The 17257-nt window shown below is 45.8% G+C and overlaps 1 protein-coding gene across 1 annotated transcript; it reads left to right on the forward strand.

Annotated features, from left to right (window-relative positions):
* Positions 1-362: 362 nt before the first annotated feature.
* Positions 363-6173, forward strand: LOC148026007 (uncharacterized). Its single transcript, XM_087693242.1, has 8 exons — positions 363-556; positions 737-917; positions 1168-1329; positions 1693-1882; positions 2004-2066; positions 2879-4931; positions 5049-5139; positions 5239-6173. Exons 3-8 carry the CDS (start codon positions 1198-1200, stop codon positions 5926-5928), a joined length of 3219 nt encoding a protein of 1072 aa, XP_087549368.1. The 5' UTR covers positions 363-556; positions 737-917; positions 1168-1197; the 3' UTR covers positions 5929-6173.
* Positions 6174-17257: the final 11084 nt, after the last annotated feature.

Genomic DNA, 17257 nt, shown 5'->3' on the forward strand with positions numbered 1-17257 from the left:
GGTCGTGGCATGGTGGTTTGGGTGTGGGTTGAGTTATACGTAGGGGTGTGTGAATTCAAACCCTTCACACTCCATCTCCAAAGGCATATATAATAAAATATCTATTCGCTTCTAAAAAGAGGTGGTTAAAGTTCAAATCCTCTTTTAAATTTGAAAAATGGTGGAATGAAAAATAGGGCGATCAATGAGAGGAGGCGGAATTCGCGTCGTCAAGTTGTAACTTGTCAATCAGCTACTGCGTCTACTACTGCTATTACTCACGTCTTGCCCACCATCATAACAATCACATTAACACACAGGCGTGTAGGCTCTACTCTCTCTCTATCGTCCCCTCTATGCTGTTGCAACATCTCTTTCAGCTAATCTCTCTCTCTCTCCACATCGACCATCGCGTTTCACTTCGCAATTTTATCATCCCCTCCCGCATTTTTGCTCCCTTGTTTGCTTTCCTCCTCACGCAGGTTACCCATCCGCCTCCCAAGCTCCTCCTGTTATTTCAGCTTCATCGCTATCACAGTCCTCATCCAGTTCACCTTTTACAAAAAAGAACACACAGGTGATTCAGATCGTTTAGATTTCTGCTCTTCCTCCATTTGTCACAATACCTATGCCCTACCACACGAGGGCATAGACTCTTTTTTGGTGGTGCTGCTCTCCGGTTTGACCTCCTTATCATAGCAAAAACGAGGTACTGTTTGCATGTCTTGTCTGATCACTCGCTTTTTGCAAGTAGCAGACGCAGAATGATTGCCGCGTGTGGAGCCCTTCCTCCGGGCTCTCAAGCCTCAAATTGAAATGAATACCAGCAGAAGAAGGAGACGTTCAAGCCTCATTTCGCTTCTTCGACATAAAGTCATGTCAATCCCTCCGCGTATAACTGTACTACGCCCCCAATCATCTCAGGCCCTCTCGAACAGGTAGGTGTCTTTCGAGGTTGTTGGGCGAGTCAGAAGAGCTAATCCTTATCACTGACGGAATCGCATGATAAGTAATTCTGGTGTATCACAGGTCAAGTATTAAGATGGTTAGACCGGCTTCTAGTTTAGTCGCTTCTATTTGAAAGCAATTTTCTGGTCAGCAAATGCAGACATCCAAGCTAACAGAACAGAAAAGCTTCCTGTTCACTCTTAATGATGCGGGGCTTAATCAAGAGGTCTGCCTTTACAGATCGCTTGTCAACCTAGCCTTGTTTTGACGATGGATTCGGGGAAGGGCTGGCCGTGGCGAAAGAAGCTCGAGAAAACGCTGCCTTCTCCAACCATTAACGGCTTGATTGGCAGTGTTGACCAAGCCTCTTGCAAGCCCAACGTGGACAAGAAGATAAGCCAGGTCCATTAACGCATAACAGCAACCAACTTGAACAGACATTTTTGTCCTTTCGGCATAATTGAGAAACAGGTTTTGCGCTCGGGCCTCCATCTAGTTGGCGGCCTGTACATTTCAGCATGTACATTCAGAGTTACCTGGGCCATCAGACTTCACACACGTCCTCAGGCTCCTTTTAGCGGTCCCAATTATGTGTCCCATTGGGTCATCTTCTGTGCTTTGAAATATCGGCATGCGTCTTTTGTTCTTAGCTTCCTTACGTTGGATGCTTGCCTGTGCCCTTTTCTACTAGTAGTACAAGTACTCCAGCCCCTCGTACGTTTGCAATCCCACAAATCAATCGTTCTTTTTGTTCAAATTTCGCAGGCCAAGCTTCTATCCAACACTACTAAGACCATCATCGAGACCAGCCCATTATTTCAAGTGGAGCAAAGAGATGAAGCCCAAGAGATGATCAGCAGTCTTGCCCACAAGATAGTCGACCTTTCTGCTCAATTGGCATTCAGAGAAGAGCAGGCCAGCCAGCAAAGTCGAGCAGCCAAGGAAGCCATGGATGGTACAAAAAACTTAGAGCCTCGTCAGATTGTAGGAAGGAATTTATCACTCAAGGAATGCTTTGTTTTTTAAATTACCGATCCAGATAATGGTAGTAACTCGGTGCTATTGCATTTGGATAGACTTGATTGCAATGAATGACAAGCTTGCACAGCAGGCGGCAGCGATGACGGAGATGACTGCAGGTAAGCGGGCCGCGGGTGTAAGTTTTTATTCATTCACTCGTTCATGATAATGGCCGAATGAAATTGGAATCTCTGGGTGGTGCTGATTAGAAGATAGTATAAGCCAACGCTTTCTGATTATTATCTGGATGGCAGTAAAAACCAGTAATCAATATCAATAATCAATTATGCTGATGATGTCATGGTGATATACGATACGATATGATTGAAAGGAGCAGGGCGCGCGGGGTGATTTTAGGTAGAGTGGTTGGGACTTTGTATACGATGGATTGAATGTGTACAGAAGTGTATGGATGGAAGCCCAAGAGAGAATAATAACTGGTTTTTGATCGTTTGTGGATTATCTTTACCGGTATACGATACACGAGACAGGACAAAAGCTGGATTTAATTGTGCTTTTCTGAATTTCCTGGTATTGAATTGATTCGGATTTGGTTGTTTTCTTTTAAGACTCTCTTATCTTTTCAAATTTTATAGAACAATGTGGGTTTTCTTATCATAGATGTCACACCTAGAAAATCAAGCTAGAGGAAATCTTTGTCATTATATAAAGGCTAGTTTTCTTTTCCCTACAAAATTTTATTCTATACCTTGCTTTGTTATTCTTTGCTGTTGCTATTCTTCTATTCTGATTCTATTTTCTTTGGCATTTGTATTGTATCTGTGAAATGAAATGGGTTCTGGTCTCTGCAGTAATTGAAACAAAAACAGAACAATAATTCGAGACGAGAAGCTTTATTTCTTACTAAAAGTTATTTCTTTGGTATTTTTATTAAAGTCCGTGATGTGGGTTGGTGGCGGGGGAAAACCAGGACGGGAGACGATGGAGGCGGAGTACTGGGCGATGAAGGAGGAGCTGGAGGAGGCACGGCGGCAGGACGAGGCCCGGGGAAGATGGGAGGCGGAGACGGCGGATCTCCGGCGCCAGCTCATGGAGTGCGCCGCGGAGAAGGAGGTTCTGTCCAAGTCGCTGCAAGAGCGCGCCGCCGCCCTGGTAAGCCTCTCCAATGCCAAGGCCCGCGCCGAGACGGACCTGCGCCTCCTGCAGGTGCGCCTAGAGTCCCTGGACGCCGACCTGGCCGCCCAGAAGTACCAGGCCCACCTTCTCTCCAAGGAGCTCCAGCTCCGCCGCGAAGAATGCCAGATCAATCAGAAGGCCGCCGACGCGGCTAACCGCCAGCGCCTGGACGGCGTCCGCAAGGTGGCAAAGCTAGAGGCGGAGTGCCAGCGCCTGCGCGGCCTGCTGCGTCAGCGCCTGCCCGGTCCCGCCGCACTGGCCCAGATGCGCGCCGAGTCGGACCACCTCATCGGCGTCAGGAAGAAGGCTCCGCCGCCCACCTCGCCAGCCCGGCTTAGCCGCAACCATAATGATGTCCATATCAGCAATATGGCCCGCGAGATCGAGTCCCTCACCGACCGCCTCGCGTCCCTGGAGGACGAGACCGCCCTCCTCAAGGAGACCCTCGCCCGCCGCACCGCCGACCTCCAGGCCTCCCGCCAGCTCTGCGCCCGAACCGCCTCGAAGCTTTCCTCCGCCGAGGGCCTCCTCGAAGCCCTCGCTCGTGGCGAGTCTCCCCCTCTCGACCAACACAAACCTGTCCCGCAGCTGCCATCGCCCGCCTCGAATGGAGGTCGCTCGCACCACCGCGAATGCGCAGAGACCATGGAGGTCATGGACCTGGTCCTGAGCTCCGAGGAAGGTGGCATCAACGATGACGAGATTAGCTGCGCCGAGTCCTGGGCTTCCGCCCTAATCACTGAGCTCTCTCACCTCAAAAATGACGAGTCTGCTGCTACCTTTCATGATCAAATCAAGCCTTCGTTAGCTGACGCAGGTCACCAGAGCTGCAAAACCAATGATTCTGTCAACTTTCGTCCTGCTAGTGCTGCTTCCACACTTGACGCCTTTCGTGCTACGTTGCAAACCCTAACCTACAAGCTCCAACTCCTCACCGACACTGTCACCTCCTTGGAATCAAAGTACCCGATGGATGACCAAAATAATGCGGAATTGCGCCTCAGTTTGCTCAACGCCTTGCAAGTCTGTTCCGAGCTGAAACCAATGCTTTCTGAAGCTATGCAGGCTATAGAAACTGCCCACCCAGCAGGGAATATTGTGAGTGTCTCGTCAGTCGAAAAGACCTGTGAGGACGTACCCAAGGAGGATGCAGTTAACATCGACTCTGATGGACCGACAAGCACTGCCAAGATGGCCTTACTTAAGGTAGCTGCTAGCCTCACATCTCTCGCTGACGAAGCACCGACCCAATCAACAGATGGAAAGTCTCCAACAGTCGACTTGCATAAGCTAACTAAAGACTTGATTCAAGACATGGAAGACAATCATGGGCGCCTGCAACAGTCTTCTGACGAGGAGGTTACAGCTGTGATGGTGACGCTGCTTAACGCCTTAAGATGCTTCTTTGGCATTAAGGATCTGAATGTTCTGCTGGCGCGAAATTCCGCCAAAGGCCAAGCATCTGATGAGGAGAGAAGCGGAGTGGAAGAAATAGGGAGGTCTGGGGCGACGGACCAGGTCGGGTGTGTAGCGATGGTGCAGAGTTTACGGGCAGAGATGGAGGTCACGAAGAACGAGAAGCAAGAGATGGAGAGCAAACTACGAGCGGCCGAGGAGGAGCTGGAGCACAAGCAAGCAAGGCTGGCGGAGCTGGAGGCTGAGGTGGCACAGCTGCGCGACGCCAACGCCTGTGCCGAGAAGGAGCTGGCCGACACGTCGGTCCGCAACTCGGACTTCGAAGCCCAGCTCAGCAGCGCCCAGGCTGACGTGAGAAGCTTGGAGGCTCGCGTGGCCCACCTCACGTCCGAGCTGGAGGCGCAAGCTCGACACTCTCTGGAGCTTCAAGGGTAGGTGAATCGTAGCTGTCTCTCCTCGTCATGGGCCCTGGCCTTTTTCTGCGACGTGGCGATTGCGCTCTGTTACTGACGATGGTTTTGTCTTTTGGTTTTGGGTATGGTGACTAGGACGGTCGCCAAGCTGTCAGACGCAGGAATGCCAGCGAGAGGCCGAAAATCGACGGACAGCGATGCCGCACCAGAGGGGAAGGCCAGAAAGGTGAGCGCGGTGTGCAAACTGTGGATCCATCGTCATAGATGATTTGTGTCAGCCGCTCATTGTATGAGATTGAGGTATTTGATTCCACGTATCTTGCAGGAACGCCAGGTAACCGCCGCCAAAGCGCAGCTGGCAGAATGCCAGCGAAGCATTCTCGTACTGGGCAACCAGCTCAGGACGCTGACGTCAGCGCAGCCGGGGGCAAGCCCCATGGAGGCCTACGGCGTCACGCTGCCAGATGGCGGCGGAATGGTGGCGGAGGCGGCCATGGCGCAGCTACAGGTAAAGGCCCGCTCGCGCCAGTACTCGGGATTCCTGCGGACGCGCGGGGGCAGGCTAATAAGCGCAGAGCAGTATTGGGGGTCGTTATCTGGGCGCATGTCGGATCTGCATGCGGACGGGGCCGCTGCGACGCCCCTCCATCCGGCCGCCTGCTACAGCCTCGGGAGCCAGCTACCGGCCGTGGCGCCGCTCGATGCGCATCATGCGGCCACGTGTCTCCGATCGCCGCTGCACGACTATTGGACAGATGCGACCGCCACCTATCACCACGTCAGCCCGCCCGAGACCGCCCTCAGCTCCCCGGCGGGCTCCCCGGCCAGATTTGCTGTCCAGCTCGAGCAGGGCGGCCGCCAGCGTGGGCCCGCCGCTGCCACGTCGGTCGCCACCCTTCTGGATTCCATCAAGGAAGCCGCTGACGTGGCCCTCAACCCTGCCAAATCAACCAAGACCGCTTCCACGTCACGCATAGCCAGACTCTTTAGCCGGGCCAAGAATCCACGTCGGTAAAGCAACATTTCATCTCGCATTTCACGTTGTGGCTACCTTGTATATAGATGCACATCACCTTGGGGTTTTCTTGAGTACCTTTGTATTTACACACGCAAATCAGACATTTTGTTGGCATACATGCTTGTAAGTTGTTTCACCTACTTTTCGAGTCCATATAAAAATTTCTACCAATCTATTTGGTGGGGTGTTCACTTGAGCCCTCTCGAGTCTCAACACAAATATTTCAGTTCTACTCTCTCAAATTGACTCCATGTCCATTGCCTACAACATTGCCATTAGAGTCTTGAACACTTTTCTAGATGAAGTTGGTTTGAATTTATAGCATTAGACAACCTTGAAAATTCGAGGCTTTCTATATTAGATAGCTTAAGGAGGAATGCAAGATCCTCTACTTGCAAGGCATGAACTTGCAACTTTGCCAATATCCACAAGCTCATTTAAACATGGAGTGTTGGAAGTGCATAGAGAGAGAGAGAGAGAGAGAGAGAGAGAGAGAGAGAGAGAGAGAGAGAGAGAGAGTAATTGAGAATAGTTGACGTGTTTGGTGAGAGAAAACGTTCAACCATGTGTTGGCCATATTTATAGCCAAAGTTTTTGTAGATTCAAAGTTTAACTTAATATATTTGTACTCTTATGGACATTTTGAATGTATGGGTGGATTGTGCTTTACAAAATTTATCCATCTAGTTTAGGCACCAATATTTCTTGCATATCAGCCTCCTCTAAAGTATGCTTACATGTAGATGGGGTCATTGCTAATACCATAACTTCTATCTATACCATATAACAAAAAGCTCACAAAAAGTGCTCCATTGTCACTTAATGCACACATCTTTGCATAAGTAATGGAGACTTAGGCCATGACAATTTTTATTTTCCTCTCCCAAGGCAGATACTATAATTGCGCCACCACCTAAAGTAGATGTTGAACCCCAATCATCTCCTTCCTCCAACCTCCTTTTCCACCTCGAATTATTTTGCTTAACATCATACCTTATGAAACTTTGATGAACTCAACTATCAAACACATAAGAATGACAATAAACAAGAAGTAACATTACTTAAAGTAAACTTACAATTCAAGGTAGCTTGCTCTAGCAAAATCTTCATCATATGAGCTAATGAGAATATGGCTAAGATAGCAGAAGCAATGCCTATTATGTGGAAGGGGCACAATCTATCTATGCAAGGCACCATAAACCTTAAAAGGCTTGCTAAAAAATGTGCATGTCAACTCAAGCTTAGGTTGAATTCTTCTTCCCAAACAAAGTCACATTGCAATGAGGAAGAGAATAGCAAAGCTCAAGGAATGATGCAATCCAAGCACCCATTCTTGAAAGTGCCATACACACATAGATTAGAGCTAACACAAATAGGTAGTCGAAGCCACATGCTCATCACACTTTGGACTTGGATAGAACTCCTATAGTATTAGGAGCTTCAATGTTGGACTTGATCACCTCTCACATAGTTGACTCCCACTTTGATCTCACTGTTGCTCACTATTCTCTCGCTCTCTTAAGCAAGCAAGAAAACAATAATGGGAGCTTTTTGTGGGCTCACATTCTTACCCACACATGCGAGTGATGCCTGAAATATGACCACACAATTTGAAGGATGTGCCCTCAATTTGGTCACTTCACTCCTTTGTTGACACTCCACACCTCAAGTACTCCATAAAGAGGAGAAGTTAAATAGAATAGGGATAAGAAGGATATGAAGAGCTTCTTTAGTCCCTCCCTTGCTTTGTCTCACTTTCTCACACCATGAATGGGAATAACATAAGAAATGCAAGAGAAGATACAAGCTTCACTCTCCCAAGTTCATCAGTCACACTTTCTTATGCACTCTCACTCTTCCTCACTCGTTACATTTGCAAAAAGAAGGTGGAAGCAAAAAGCAAGAAGGAGATATAGACTCTCAAATATGCATACATTCAAATGAACACTTCTATTCACTTTTCACCCTTTATACATGGTTTCTAAAATTTAGGGGTCAACCCATAAGTTGGGTGCCCATCCTACATTTCGGCCCTTGATCAAACTTTCTACTTTATGCATACATTCTAAGTTGATTAGATTGGCCCACCATGTGAATAGAAGATAGTGTCCACTGTAATGAAAGAAGCTGAGAGGAGAGAGGAGAAGAGCTGAAGAGAGAGAAAGAGATCATTTCTCATCAACATAGAGTTTCATGTGTGTTTGGGCCTTTTGAAGGTTCATTTTACATTGTTGAAGTAAAGCTTGCATGTGATCCAACTCAACCTGACTTTGAGGATTGATCTTATCATTTAATAAGACTATGGGGGGGAGGGGAACCTTATACCCATATAAGGCCTCAAAAGGGAGAACTCCAATCCTAGAGTGTGTGGAGTTATTATATGCAAACTCAGCTAAGTGGAGCCTCGTATTCCAACTATGTTGTACATCATGGCAAAAGTGCCTCAAACATGTCTCAAGTCATTTGTTCACTCTTTCAGTCTGGCCATCAGTCTGAGGATGGTATGCAGTGGATGGAGCAAGCTTGGTCCCCATGGAGGTGAAAAATGTCTGCCAGAAGTTTCTCATAAACTTTGCATCCCGACCATGTACTATGACTTGTGGCAAACCATGCAACTTGAAGACATTTTCCATAAACTAAGTGGCAAACCATGCAACTTGAAGACATTTTCCATAAACTAAGTGGCCACTTGAGAGTGTGTGGAGTTATTATATGCAAACTTAGCCAAGTGGAGCCACGTATCCCAACAGTGCTGTACATCATGGCAAAAGTGCCTCAAATATGTCTCAAGTCCTTTGTTCACTCTTTCAGTCTGGCCATCAGCCCTGGCCATCAGTCTGAGGATGGTATGCAGTGGATGGAGCAAGCTTGGTCCCCATGGAGGTGAAAACTATCTGCCAGAAGTTGCTCATAAACTTTGCATCCCAACCATGTACTATGACTTGTGGCAAACCATGCAAATTAAAGACATTTTCCATAAACTAAGTGGCCACTTGAGAGGCAGTGTATTGGGTCTTAGTGGGGATAAAGTGGGCAGCTTTGGCGAGGCGATCAACTACCACATGCATACTATTCCACCCTTTCTTGGTCACGGGAAGGCCAGTGATAAAGTCCATTGTGATGTGAGTCCATTTCCCTTTAGGGATAGGGAGAGACTGCAAGAGGCCAGCGGGCGTGAGTGTACTGTCCTTGTTCTGTTGGCATGGAACACATTTGGTCACAAAGTCCTTGACATCCCTCCATAATCCTTTCCAATGAAAACTCTTGGCAATCCCATCATATGTTTTGAAAACACCCAAGTGACCAGCAGTGGGGCAAGAATGCATCTCTTCCATGATCTTCTGCGTGAAAGGGGGAGGTGTGGGGGATGACAAGCTTGCCATGGGATCAAATAAGGCTATGCTTGAGCTAATATTTGGAGTTTTCAGCCATGACCCCATGCTGTAATTTTTGAAATATGCGGCTGAAGTGATCATCTAACAAGTAAGCCTCTTGAAGCTCTTCAACCCAATCACTGTGCAATTCAGAGATAGAGGAATACTCTGCATGCCCACATTTGAGAAAGTGAATCAGTCACAATATTATCCTTGCCTTGAGTGTGTGAAATGTCAAAGTCATAGTTTTGTGAGGTTGCCACCCATCACCTTTGCTTAGGAGTTAAAGTGGACCGAGTCAAGAAGTACCTAAGGACTCGGTGGTCTAGAAGCGGCTGCCATACAAATAGTGGTGCCATTTCTTGATGGCACGGAGGATGGCTAACATCTCATGGTCATAAACATTCATTTGCATCTCCTTCTCATCAAGTTTGCGGCTCTCAAATGCAATCACACCATGCTCTTGCAACAAGGATGCACCAATACCCCGGCCACTGGCATCACAATGAATGGTAAACAACTTAGAGAAGTCAAGGAAAACAAGGATGGGGGTTGAAGTGAGCCCATCCTTTAACTATTTGAAGCTATGATCCGCAGTGGCATCCCAAAAGAATGACTCCTTTTTTAAGCGATCAATCAAAGGTGCTGCAATAGTGGCATAGTGCTTAATGAAGCATCTGTAAAATGAAGAGAGACCAAGGAAGCCATGCAAGGAAGTGGTGGTGGAAGGAGTGGGCCAGTCCTCTAACACATTGCATCTTCTTCGAGTTAGCCTGTATGCCATTTTTTCTCACAATGTGTCCCAAGTACTCCACAGATGTCTGCATGAAGGTGTATTTTCTCTCCTTAGAAAAGAGTCAATGCTCTCTCAATATTGTAAACACCCTTCTGACATGTGTCAAGTGCTCCTTGGACAACTTGCTATAAATGAGGATGTCATCGAAGAAAACGAGCACAAACTTGAACAGAAAGGGTTGTAGGACTTTGTTCATGAGGCTTTGAAATGTGGCGGGGGCATTAGTCAACCCAAAAGGCATCACTAGAAAATGATAAAGTCCACGATCAATCCTAAAGGCTGTTTTGATCTCATCTCCCTCCCTCATACGAATCTGATGGTAGCCGGAGCGCAAGTCAATCTTAGTGAAAAAGCATGTCCCTTTCAACTCATCAAGCAAGTCGTCAATCACAGTGGGATGGGATAGTAGTTCTTCAGCGTGATTTTATTCAAGTCTCTGTAGTCAATGCACATGCGAAAGGAGCCATCTTTCTTCTTGACTAACAAGATAGGGGATGCATAGGGGGAAGAACTCGATTTAATGAAACCCATCTCTAATAACTCATTGAATTACTTTGCAACCTCTTCACACTCACACTTGGAGAGTTTATAAGGGTGCTTGTTTACTAGCTTGGAATGGGGCTCTAAGTCAAGTGGGTGATCCACTTGTCTCTTAGGAGAAAGGGTTGTAGGCATCTAAAATAGATCATTGTATTCCTCAAGTAAGGCCTGCAAGGCTGAATCATTAGATGCTGTAGAGGGCTGATCGGGGTTGTCCTTATTCAATTGCAAGAGAGAGATTTGTGAACAATTCTTAAACTCCCTTTTGAGTTGCTTTGCTATCATGAGCTAAAAATCAGTATGATCTTGAACTCCCTCTAGGTGGATAGGCTGTCCATGCATCATAAACTCCATGTAGAGCTTAGAGAAGTCCATAGCAAATTTTCCCAATTGTTTCAGTCAATCACAATTCAAGACAACATCAATGAGGCCCATATCTAGGGCAATCAAATTAACCAGTGCCACATAATTTTCAACCAAGCATAAGGGAATTGCAAGACATACATATGTGTGCTGCTTTCTTCTTCTCCATTTGCTACTTGGACCTTCAAGTGGTGGTGTAGTGCCATAGGGGCACTTTTCAACCGATCAATGATTGATTTATTATTGACAAAACTGTGAGTGCTACCACTATCCACAAGGATAAAGACATGCTTTCCATTAATATTGCCTTGAATGCAAAGGGTGCTGGGGATTTGGGAACCCATCCAAGCGTTCAAAGAGATCGAGCAAAGGGAAGTGGTAGGTGGACGTGATGTCAAATCAAGTGTCCCTAATGGATCACTGCCTGGGTCTAAGGGAAACCCATCCTCCGATTCATAGAACTGCTCGTGATCAACATCCTCCGTAGGCTCAGCCTAGTCAATGGGCAAGTCATCCTCCTCATTGTGCCAATTTTCCATGACATGCATGCTATGAACTTTGACCTTGGCTGTCTTGTACGAGCATTTGGAAGCATGATCCACAGTGCACTTATCTCCATACTTAAAGCATAGGCCCTTTTCCTTCCTTCCTTCACAACATCTGGGAAAATGAACCATTGGCTACTGAATCCATGAGAAGGTCATGCAGTGGACTATTTATTTTCAGCATACTTATTCTCAGCATTAGAGTCCAATGCTGTTCCAAAAGTGCCCATTTTTCTTTTAGCATGGAAGGTGAGGTAAGTGGGTACTTTGGGGTTGTTATTGGGCATAGAAGTGCCTCGAAAATCATCTCCGTATGGGGCTGATTGTGAAGGAATGCGGGGCTGTCCAACACCTTACTGAAAATGTTCATTCTTACGGTACTTTCTTACATATCTCTCAGGTAGTTCAATTGCATCAAACAGTGTGGTAGGTTTTTGGGCCATGACATATGTCGATAGGCTTGGCCGTACATGCCTTGATGTCCATACATTCCATGTGGTGCATTAAGCCCATGTTATCCATTATAACCATGCTGTCCATGATTGATAGGATGGCCACTCTTACCATATTATCCTTGATGGGGCTGATTCATATGGGGTGCATGGGGGCTCCTAGGGAGAGCGGGGAAAATTCGACCAAGGGTGGGAGAAGGCCTCAAATGGATATTGGCTGCATGGTGGATGGGGGAATTCAACAGGGGGCTTATCATGCGCATGAGAGAATTTACCAATCTCGTAGGTAGAAGGGGATATTCCCTTAGCACCAAGTACACTCTGTGGACCATGCAATGGTTGGTGAAGTGGAGGACGTCTAGACTCATGCTTAGAGTCATTGGCCTTCTATTGGGATGAAGCGGTCGCTAATTGAGCAACAAGGGCAATGAGTTGCTCCAAGGTCTGTTGAGTCTTCGAGTTTGAGAAACCATGTGCTCGATCTCTTCATCAAATTTGGACATCATTTGGTGGTGGTTAGTGACCATATCATTATGCCATTCCATATGTCGAAGTTTATGCTGACAAAGTGTGTGATTGAGAAGGGTGTATGGGTCTATTTCAAGTATTTTCTCCTGTATGTCACCATGGTAATCCTATGTCGAGCTTGGTTCTTCATTCATGGAAGTCTGGGAGTCTCTAATCTCCCTCTGTAGTTCCTCTTGGGCCTTGCTTTTGCCTTTCTGGTCAGCCATCTAGATGTAGTCCAGAGGACATGCTATTAGTAAAAGGAGCGTAACTCTTTGTAGGAATTTCTGATTGATGAGGCTTTTGGCTCAAGTCGGAGGGGACAAAGTCCTCTTCAAGATGAGCTATTAACCTTTTTGACAGAAAATGATTAGAATTTTTTGTAATGGATTTATTGTGCCTGCTGTCTTGGAGCGTTCTACACCTTGTCCACAATGACCCTAGTGTACAAAAATGGGCATAACTTTCAAACCGTAGCTTCGATTGGGGAGGCTTTTGATTCAAACAGGAGGGGAAAAATCCTTCTTTGAGTTGAGCTATAGGGTTCACTTCCAGATTCAAAATAGAAATTTCTACAATATGATCTTTGTGACTGTCCTGCATGACTGTGACCAAAAACATTGCATGTCCCTTATTGCAAAAGCCTTACATGGGTAGAGCATAGTCCAAAAGGCATGATCAGCAATATCAATAGCATACTAGGCATTATCCCAAGCATCATTGCATACCCATTTGCTCTGCCATCAATGCATAAGTAAATTCAATGCCATATATCTCTTTGACTGCATACACTTCAAGTGTAATACATGGATGCCATTAGCATTGTGGGGGGTGTCCAAGGGGGATCATTGGATCAGGGGGAGTGGAGCTCATGGGAAGTACCTTCACCTACATACAAGTAGTATCGGGCTCTGGATCACTAGGAGGTGGGCAAAGTTTCCCCCAGACCAAGTTGTGCACCCCTTCAAGATCTTAAGTGGTAAGGGAGGGTCACCTCTCTTTTGTCTTACCACCTCGCATTGACCTTTTTCCTTAGCCGGATTATACATGGTAGACATTTTTATTAGGCAATCAGCATGAGATGCATTGGAAAAGAGACATTGGGCCTTTTCATGAGATGCAAGGAAAGATAAAGGTTGGGGTAGGGGTTACCTTGGCAGTCCAATGACTCACTGGCTATTGCTTACCCAATTTACAATGGCTATTATTCATTTTGGGGCTCATCCAAGATCACAAGACAAAATGGGGGTTAATGTCATCTAATACAATGAATTTCAAGAAGAGCTATGATGCATGCACATGAAGAGGGTTGAACTATTAAACCTATTCAATCTTGAATCTCTCCAATAAGGGATTAAGCTCAGTAAGTGGCTAAGTTCGAGAGATTAAGATCAGATTGGCATACCTCTTTAATTCTTGGGGAGACCATTGAGCATAACTCCTCATGATGCCTAATTACTCGGTCGATCAAGTCCGATTGGTTGGGGCATTCATGGAAGAAGACTTCAGCATTCGAATGCTCCTACTGATGAGGATGGCTCCCATGCTTGTCCCGAGCTTGAGCTTCATAGAGGGAAAACTTCAAGTGAGGCTTTCATGGCTACCCACAAAGCTTCCATGCATGCTAAACCCCATGTCTTCATCCGGGTGGCTTGTGGGGGTTGATCTCTCAAGGTCAGGAGATGGATTTAGCTTAAAGAATCCATGACTGCCCCAAACTATTCCAAACTGTCTAGCTACTGCTGTCCACCTTGGAGGCTGAATCCCGAGAGCAAGAGTTCCAAGGTGGTGAGGAAAATATGTTTAATCAGTGCTCCAGAGTAGTAGAGAGGGGTAGGATAGCAAGAGGAGAAGGGCAAGAGGGCTGGGTGAAGGCAGGGCAAACCCAACGCAAAATGTGCCAGACAGACCCATTAGGGTTCCGCCCACCCGCTTCCCTCAATAGGTATTCTTTAATTATCTAATTGGGTCCTATCACTTTAATTAGGTTCTATCACTTTTATGTGTGATATTTAAAATCATCTTCTTTAATTAATCCTATTAGGAAATGATTTCGTTTGCGTAATTTATAGCATAGACACAAAAACATGGCAGATAGTCCTTTTGACAAACAAGTTCCTTAACTTATCTTCAAGTTAATCTTTGTCTCCTGCCCATACATGAGAAATTATGTATACCTTCTGCCCTGCAGAAGTAACTAGTCCAAATCACATGGCACCATAATTTCCATCCTTTATCTAGAATAGGATCTTCCAATGCCATAGACATTGGGCCCATGGTAGTCTCCAACTTTGTTCCGGATTGGCAAGGGATATTAAGAGCTCCACAGACCCTAAGCACCCTAGGAGTGAAACATCATTTCTGTGGTTGGCCTTTTCACCACTCGACCTTCAGGTCGTGGATCGAGCAGTGCCCTTTTTGGGTTAAACCGTGGTGTGATCTTGGAGATCATCCACCCGCACAAAATATCCTTTTCTTAATTAATACAATTAAGAATCAAGCATAATAAAAGCAATCAGTCTAATATCCTCTTCTAAGAAAACATTCCTTTATCCCCATGGCAACTTGTCATCACAGATTCTTGCCATGAATTTACAACCAATCACAAGCACTTGGAATAACCATCCAGACAACAATCCAACAATCAGTTGAATGTAAAAGCATTTAGGACATTATTTGACCAATCCAACAAAACCAATTGTATTTTTCCAAAAAATGCAAGAATAGATGCGATAACATTTCCATCGCACATTTGCTCTCCCCCTTGGGATCAAAGAGAAAATCTATGTAAAATTTACTTAACACTCCCTTCCTCTTCGAGTAAGGCATATGTTAGGGGTTTAAACATTGTACATGACATAATTTCTATAGGTCACTTACATTGTTTAGGTTACGTAATTTCTATAGACCAAAGGGAGGGATCTTCATTTCTCATTAAAGGATGGCCATCTACACGTGATACTTTCCGCTTGGGGGTCATCATTGGTCTTCTCCTCTTTTAGATGCAACTCGCGCAAGACTTCCATGCCTTGTACTCGATTAGCAGGGGCCAATTGGGGAGAAAATTAGGCTTGCAAGGTGGAGATTAATCCTACAGGAAAGGGAAAAAATAGATGCGCGTGACCACCCTCTAAGGAGGGGAAGAGAAGGAGAACCTTCCGAGAAGGTTCTCTCTCTCTCTCTCTCTCTCTCTCTCTCTCTCTCTCTCTCTCTCTCTCTCTCTCCCTCTTAGTGTGTTGCTTAGGCCTCCAAGCCTCCTTGTCATTGGGGGAGGGGGGGTGGAGTATACTCACTTTGGGGGGGGGGGGGGGGGGGAGAGGTGGAATATGGCCGCTTTGCAAGGGGGGTTTATAGGGGAAGGGTGGGGTATTATTAGGGGGGTTGATGGGGGCCCTTCCCTCCACCTGGGCAGCCAATGTGGCTACCGCCATGCAGTATTCTCATGGGGGAGGAAGAGGTAGCACACGTGTGCTCCTCCCCCCATCGACTTCATCGACATCATCCTCTCCTTCATCATCATCGGGATCTTCGTCGACTCCTCCTTCTTCCTCGATGTCGTCACCCACTCCATCCACGTCATCCTCTTCATGCTGTCTCCCCCCTGCCACCTGTTTGGTGATGACAAGGGGGGGAGGTTTAAATTTTTTTATAGTTTTTATTCCATTTTTTTTCTTGGGGGTGGGGTCCTACATGGGGCAGGGTATTACAACATTGATTAGTGGAGGTGGTTTAGTGTGTGGTTTTGACAACCATAACCACCAATTTATTACGTAGTAACCTTGAGCACATAGGAGAGTTTTAGGGACCCATTGTTAGCTTGTATTATTTCTTGATCAACATTTGTGATTACAGGCTTTAGGTCACCTCCCTCCCTTTGGTAGATCTTTTCAACATTTGGCTATGAAGGTCTTGGAGGTGGTTGCTATGCTTGTGATGACACATGTTTCATTTTTGGTCCTCTAAGGAGCAACACCAATTATTTTCATTGTTCTTGCTATTCCCTAAGTAACTCCTTAAGAACTTCTTTGTTCTTCCCTACCAAGTGTCAAGTGTGTCTCAAGGACCAGTCCCTTGCCCTTCCCTTGGGGACAGGTGAGATTCTAGAAGTAAAAGTCATGATTATCTCACCCACAAAGTGGTGCTCTTGTGCACTATATTGTTGCAAGAAGATAAAGTCCCACATCCTTACATCATATATGATGAAGAGGGAAACACACTACTTATAAACTATTATCATGTTCTAGTGATAAGATTAAGACATGGCTAGGAAAGAGGCATGATGAAATTCCATGAGACACTTGAATGTTGGCCCTACGATCAATTGGATCATGTATCAAGTAAGTCCACATTGAAGACAAGAGCCTACCTAAGAAAATAAAGCTGACTAGAGATGTGCCAAATGTGGCATAACATATATGTACCACGATTGCCCTAGGTGGAAAGCTATTATAAGGAAGGAAATCACGCCATTAGTACACTCAAGTCTCTTTAGAGTAGAGATGATCAATGATAACTACAAGATCCTAATTTATGTAAGATAACAAGAGTGCAAAAAAGTAAGAAAGAAGGTATCACTATGATTAGTCCTCTACAACAAATAGATTGATGATTAGAAAGAAGAGCTCAAAGAAAATGAAGAAGCATGATATCAAATTTTATTTGAAAATTTGTAGAGCTACAATGATACCAAAAGATGTAGCTATTTCTAGTGTCGAGAGTACTACTACAACACCCAAAATTGAAATTGTT

The sequence above is a fragment of the Lygodium microphyllum genome, chromosome 14, assembly GCF_053477565.2.
Source record: "Lygodium microphyllum isolate KBCC chromosome 14, Lygodium_microphyllum_v1.1.10, whole genome shotgun sequence".
Taxonomy (NCBI): Eukaryota; Viridiplantae; Streptophyta; class Polypodiopsida; order Schizaeales; family Lygodiaceae; genus Lygodium; species Lygodium microphyllum.

Bases quoted from the DNA above. Each gene is read 5' to 3' on its own strand.
- LOC148026007 (XM_087693242.1), top strand. From the start codon at position 1,198: ATGGATTCGGGGAAGGGCTGGCCGTGGCGAAAGAAGCTCGAGAAAACG. The intron at 4,932-5,048 runs GTAGGTGAATCG...TATGGTGACTAG, and splicing joins CACTCTCTGGAGCTTCAAGG to GACGGTCGCCAAGCTGTCAG. The intron at 5,140-5,238 runs GTGAGCGCGGTG...CGTATCTTGCAG, and splicing joins CAGAGGGGAAGGCCAGAAAG to GAACGCCAGGTAACCGCCGC.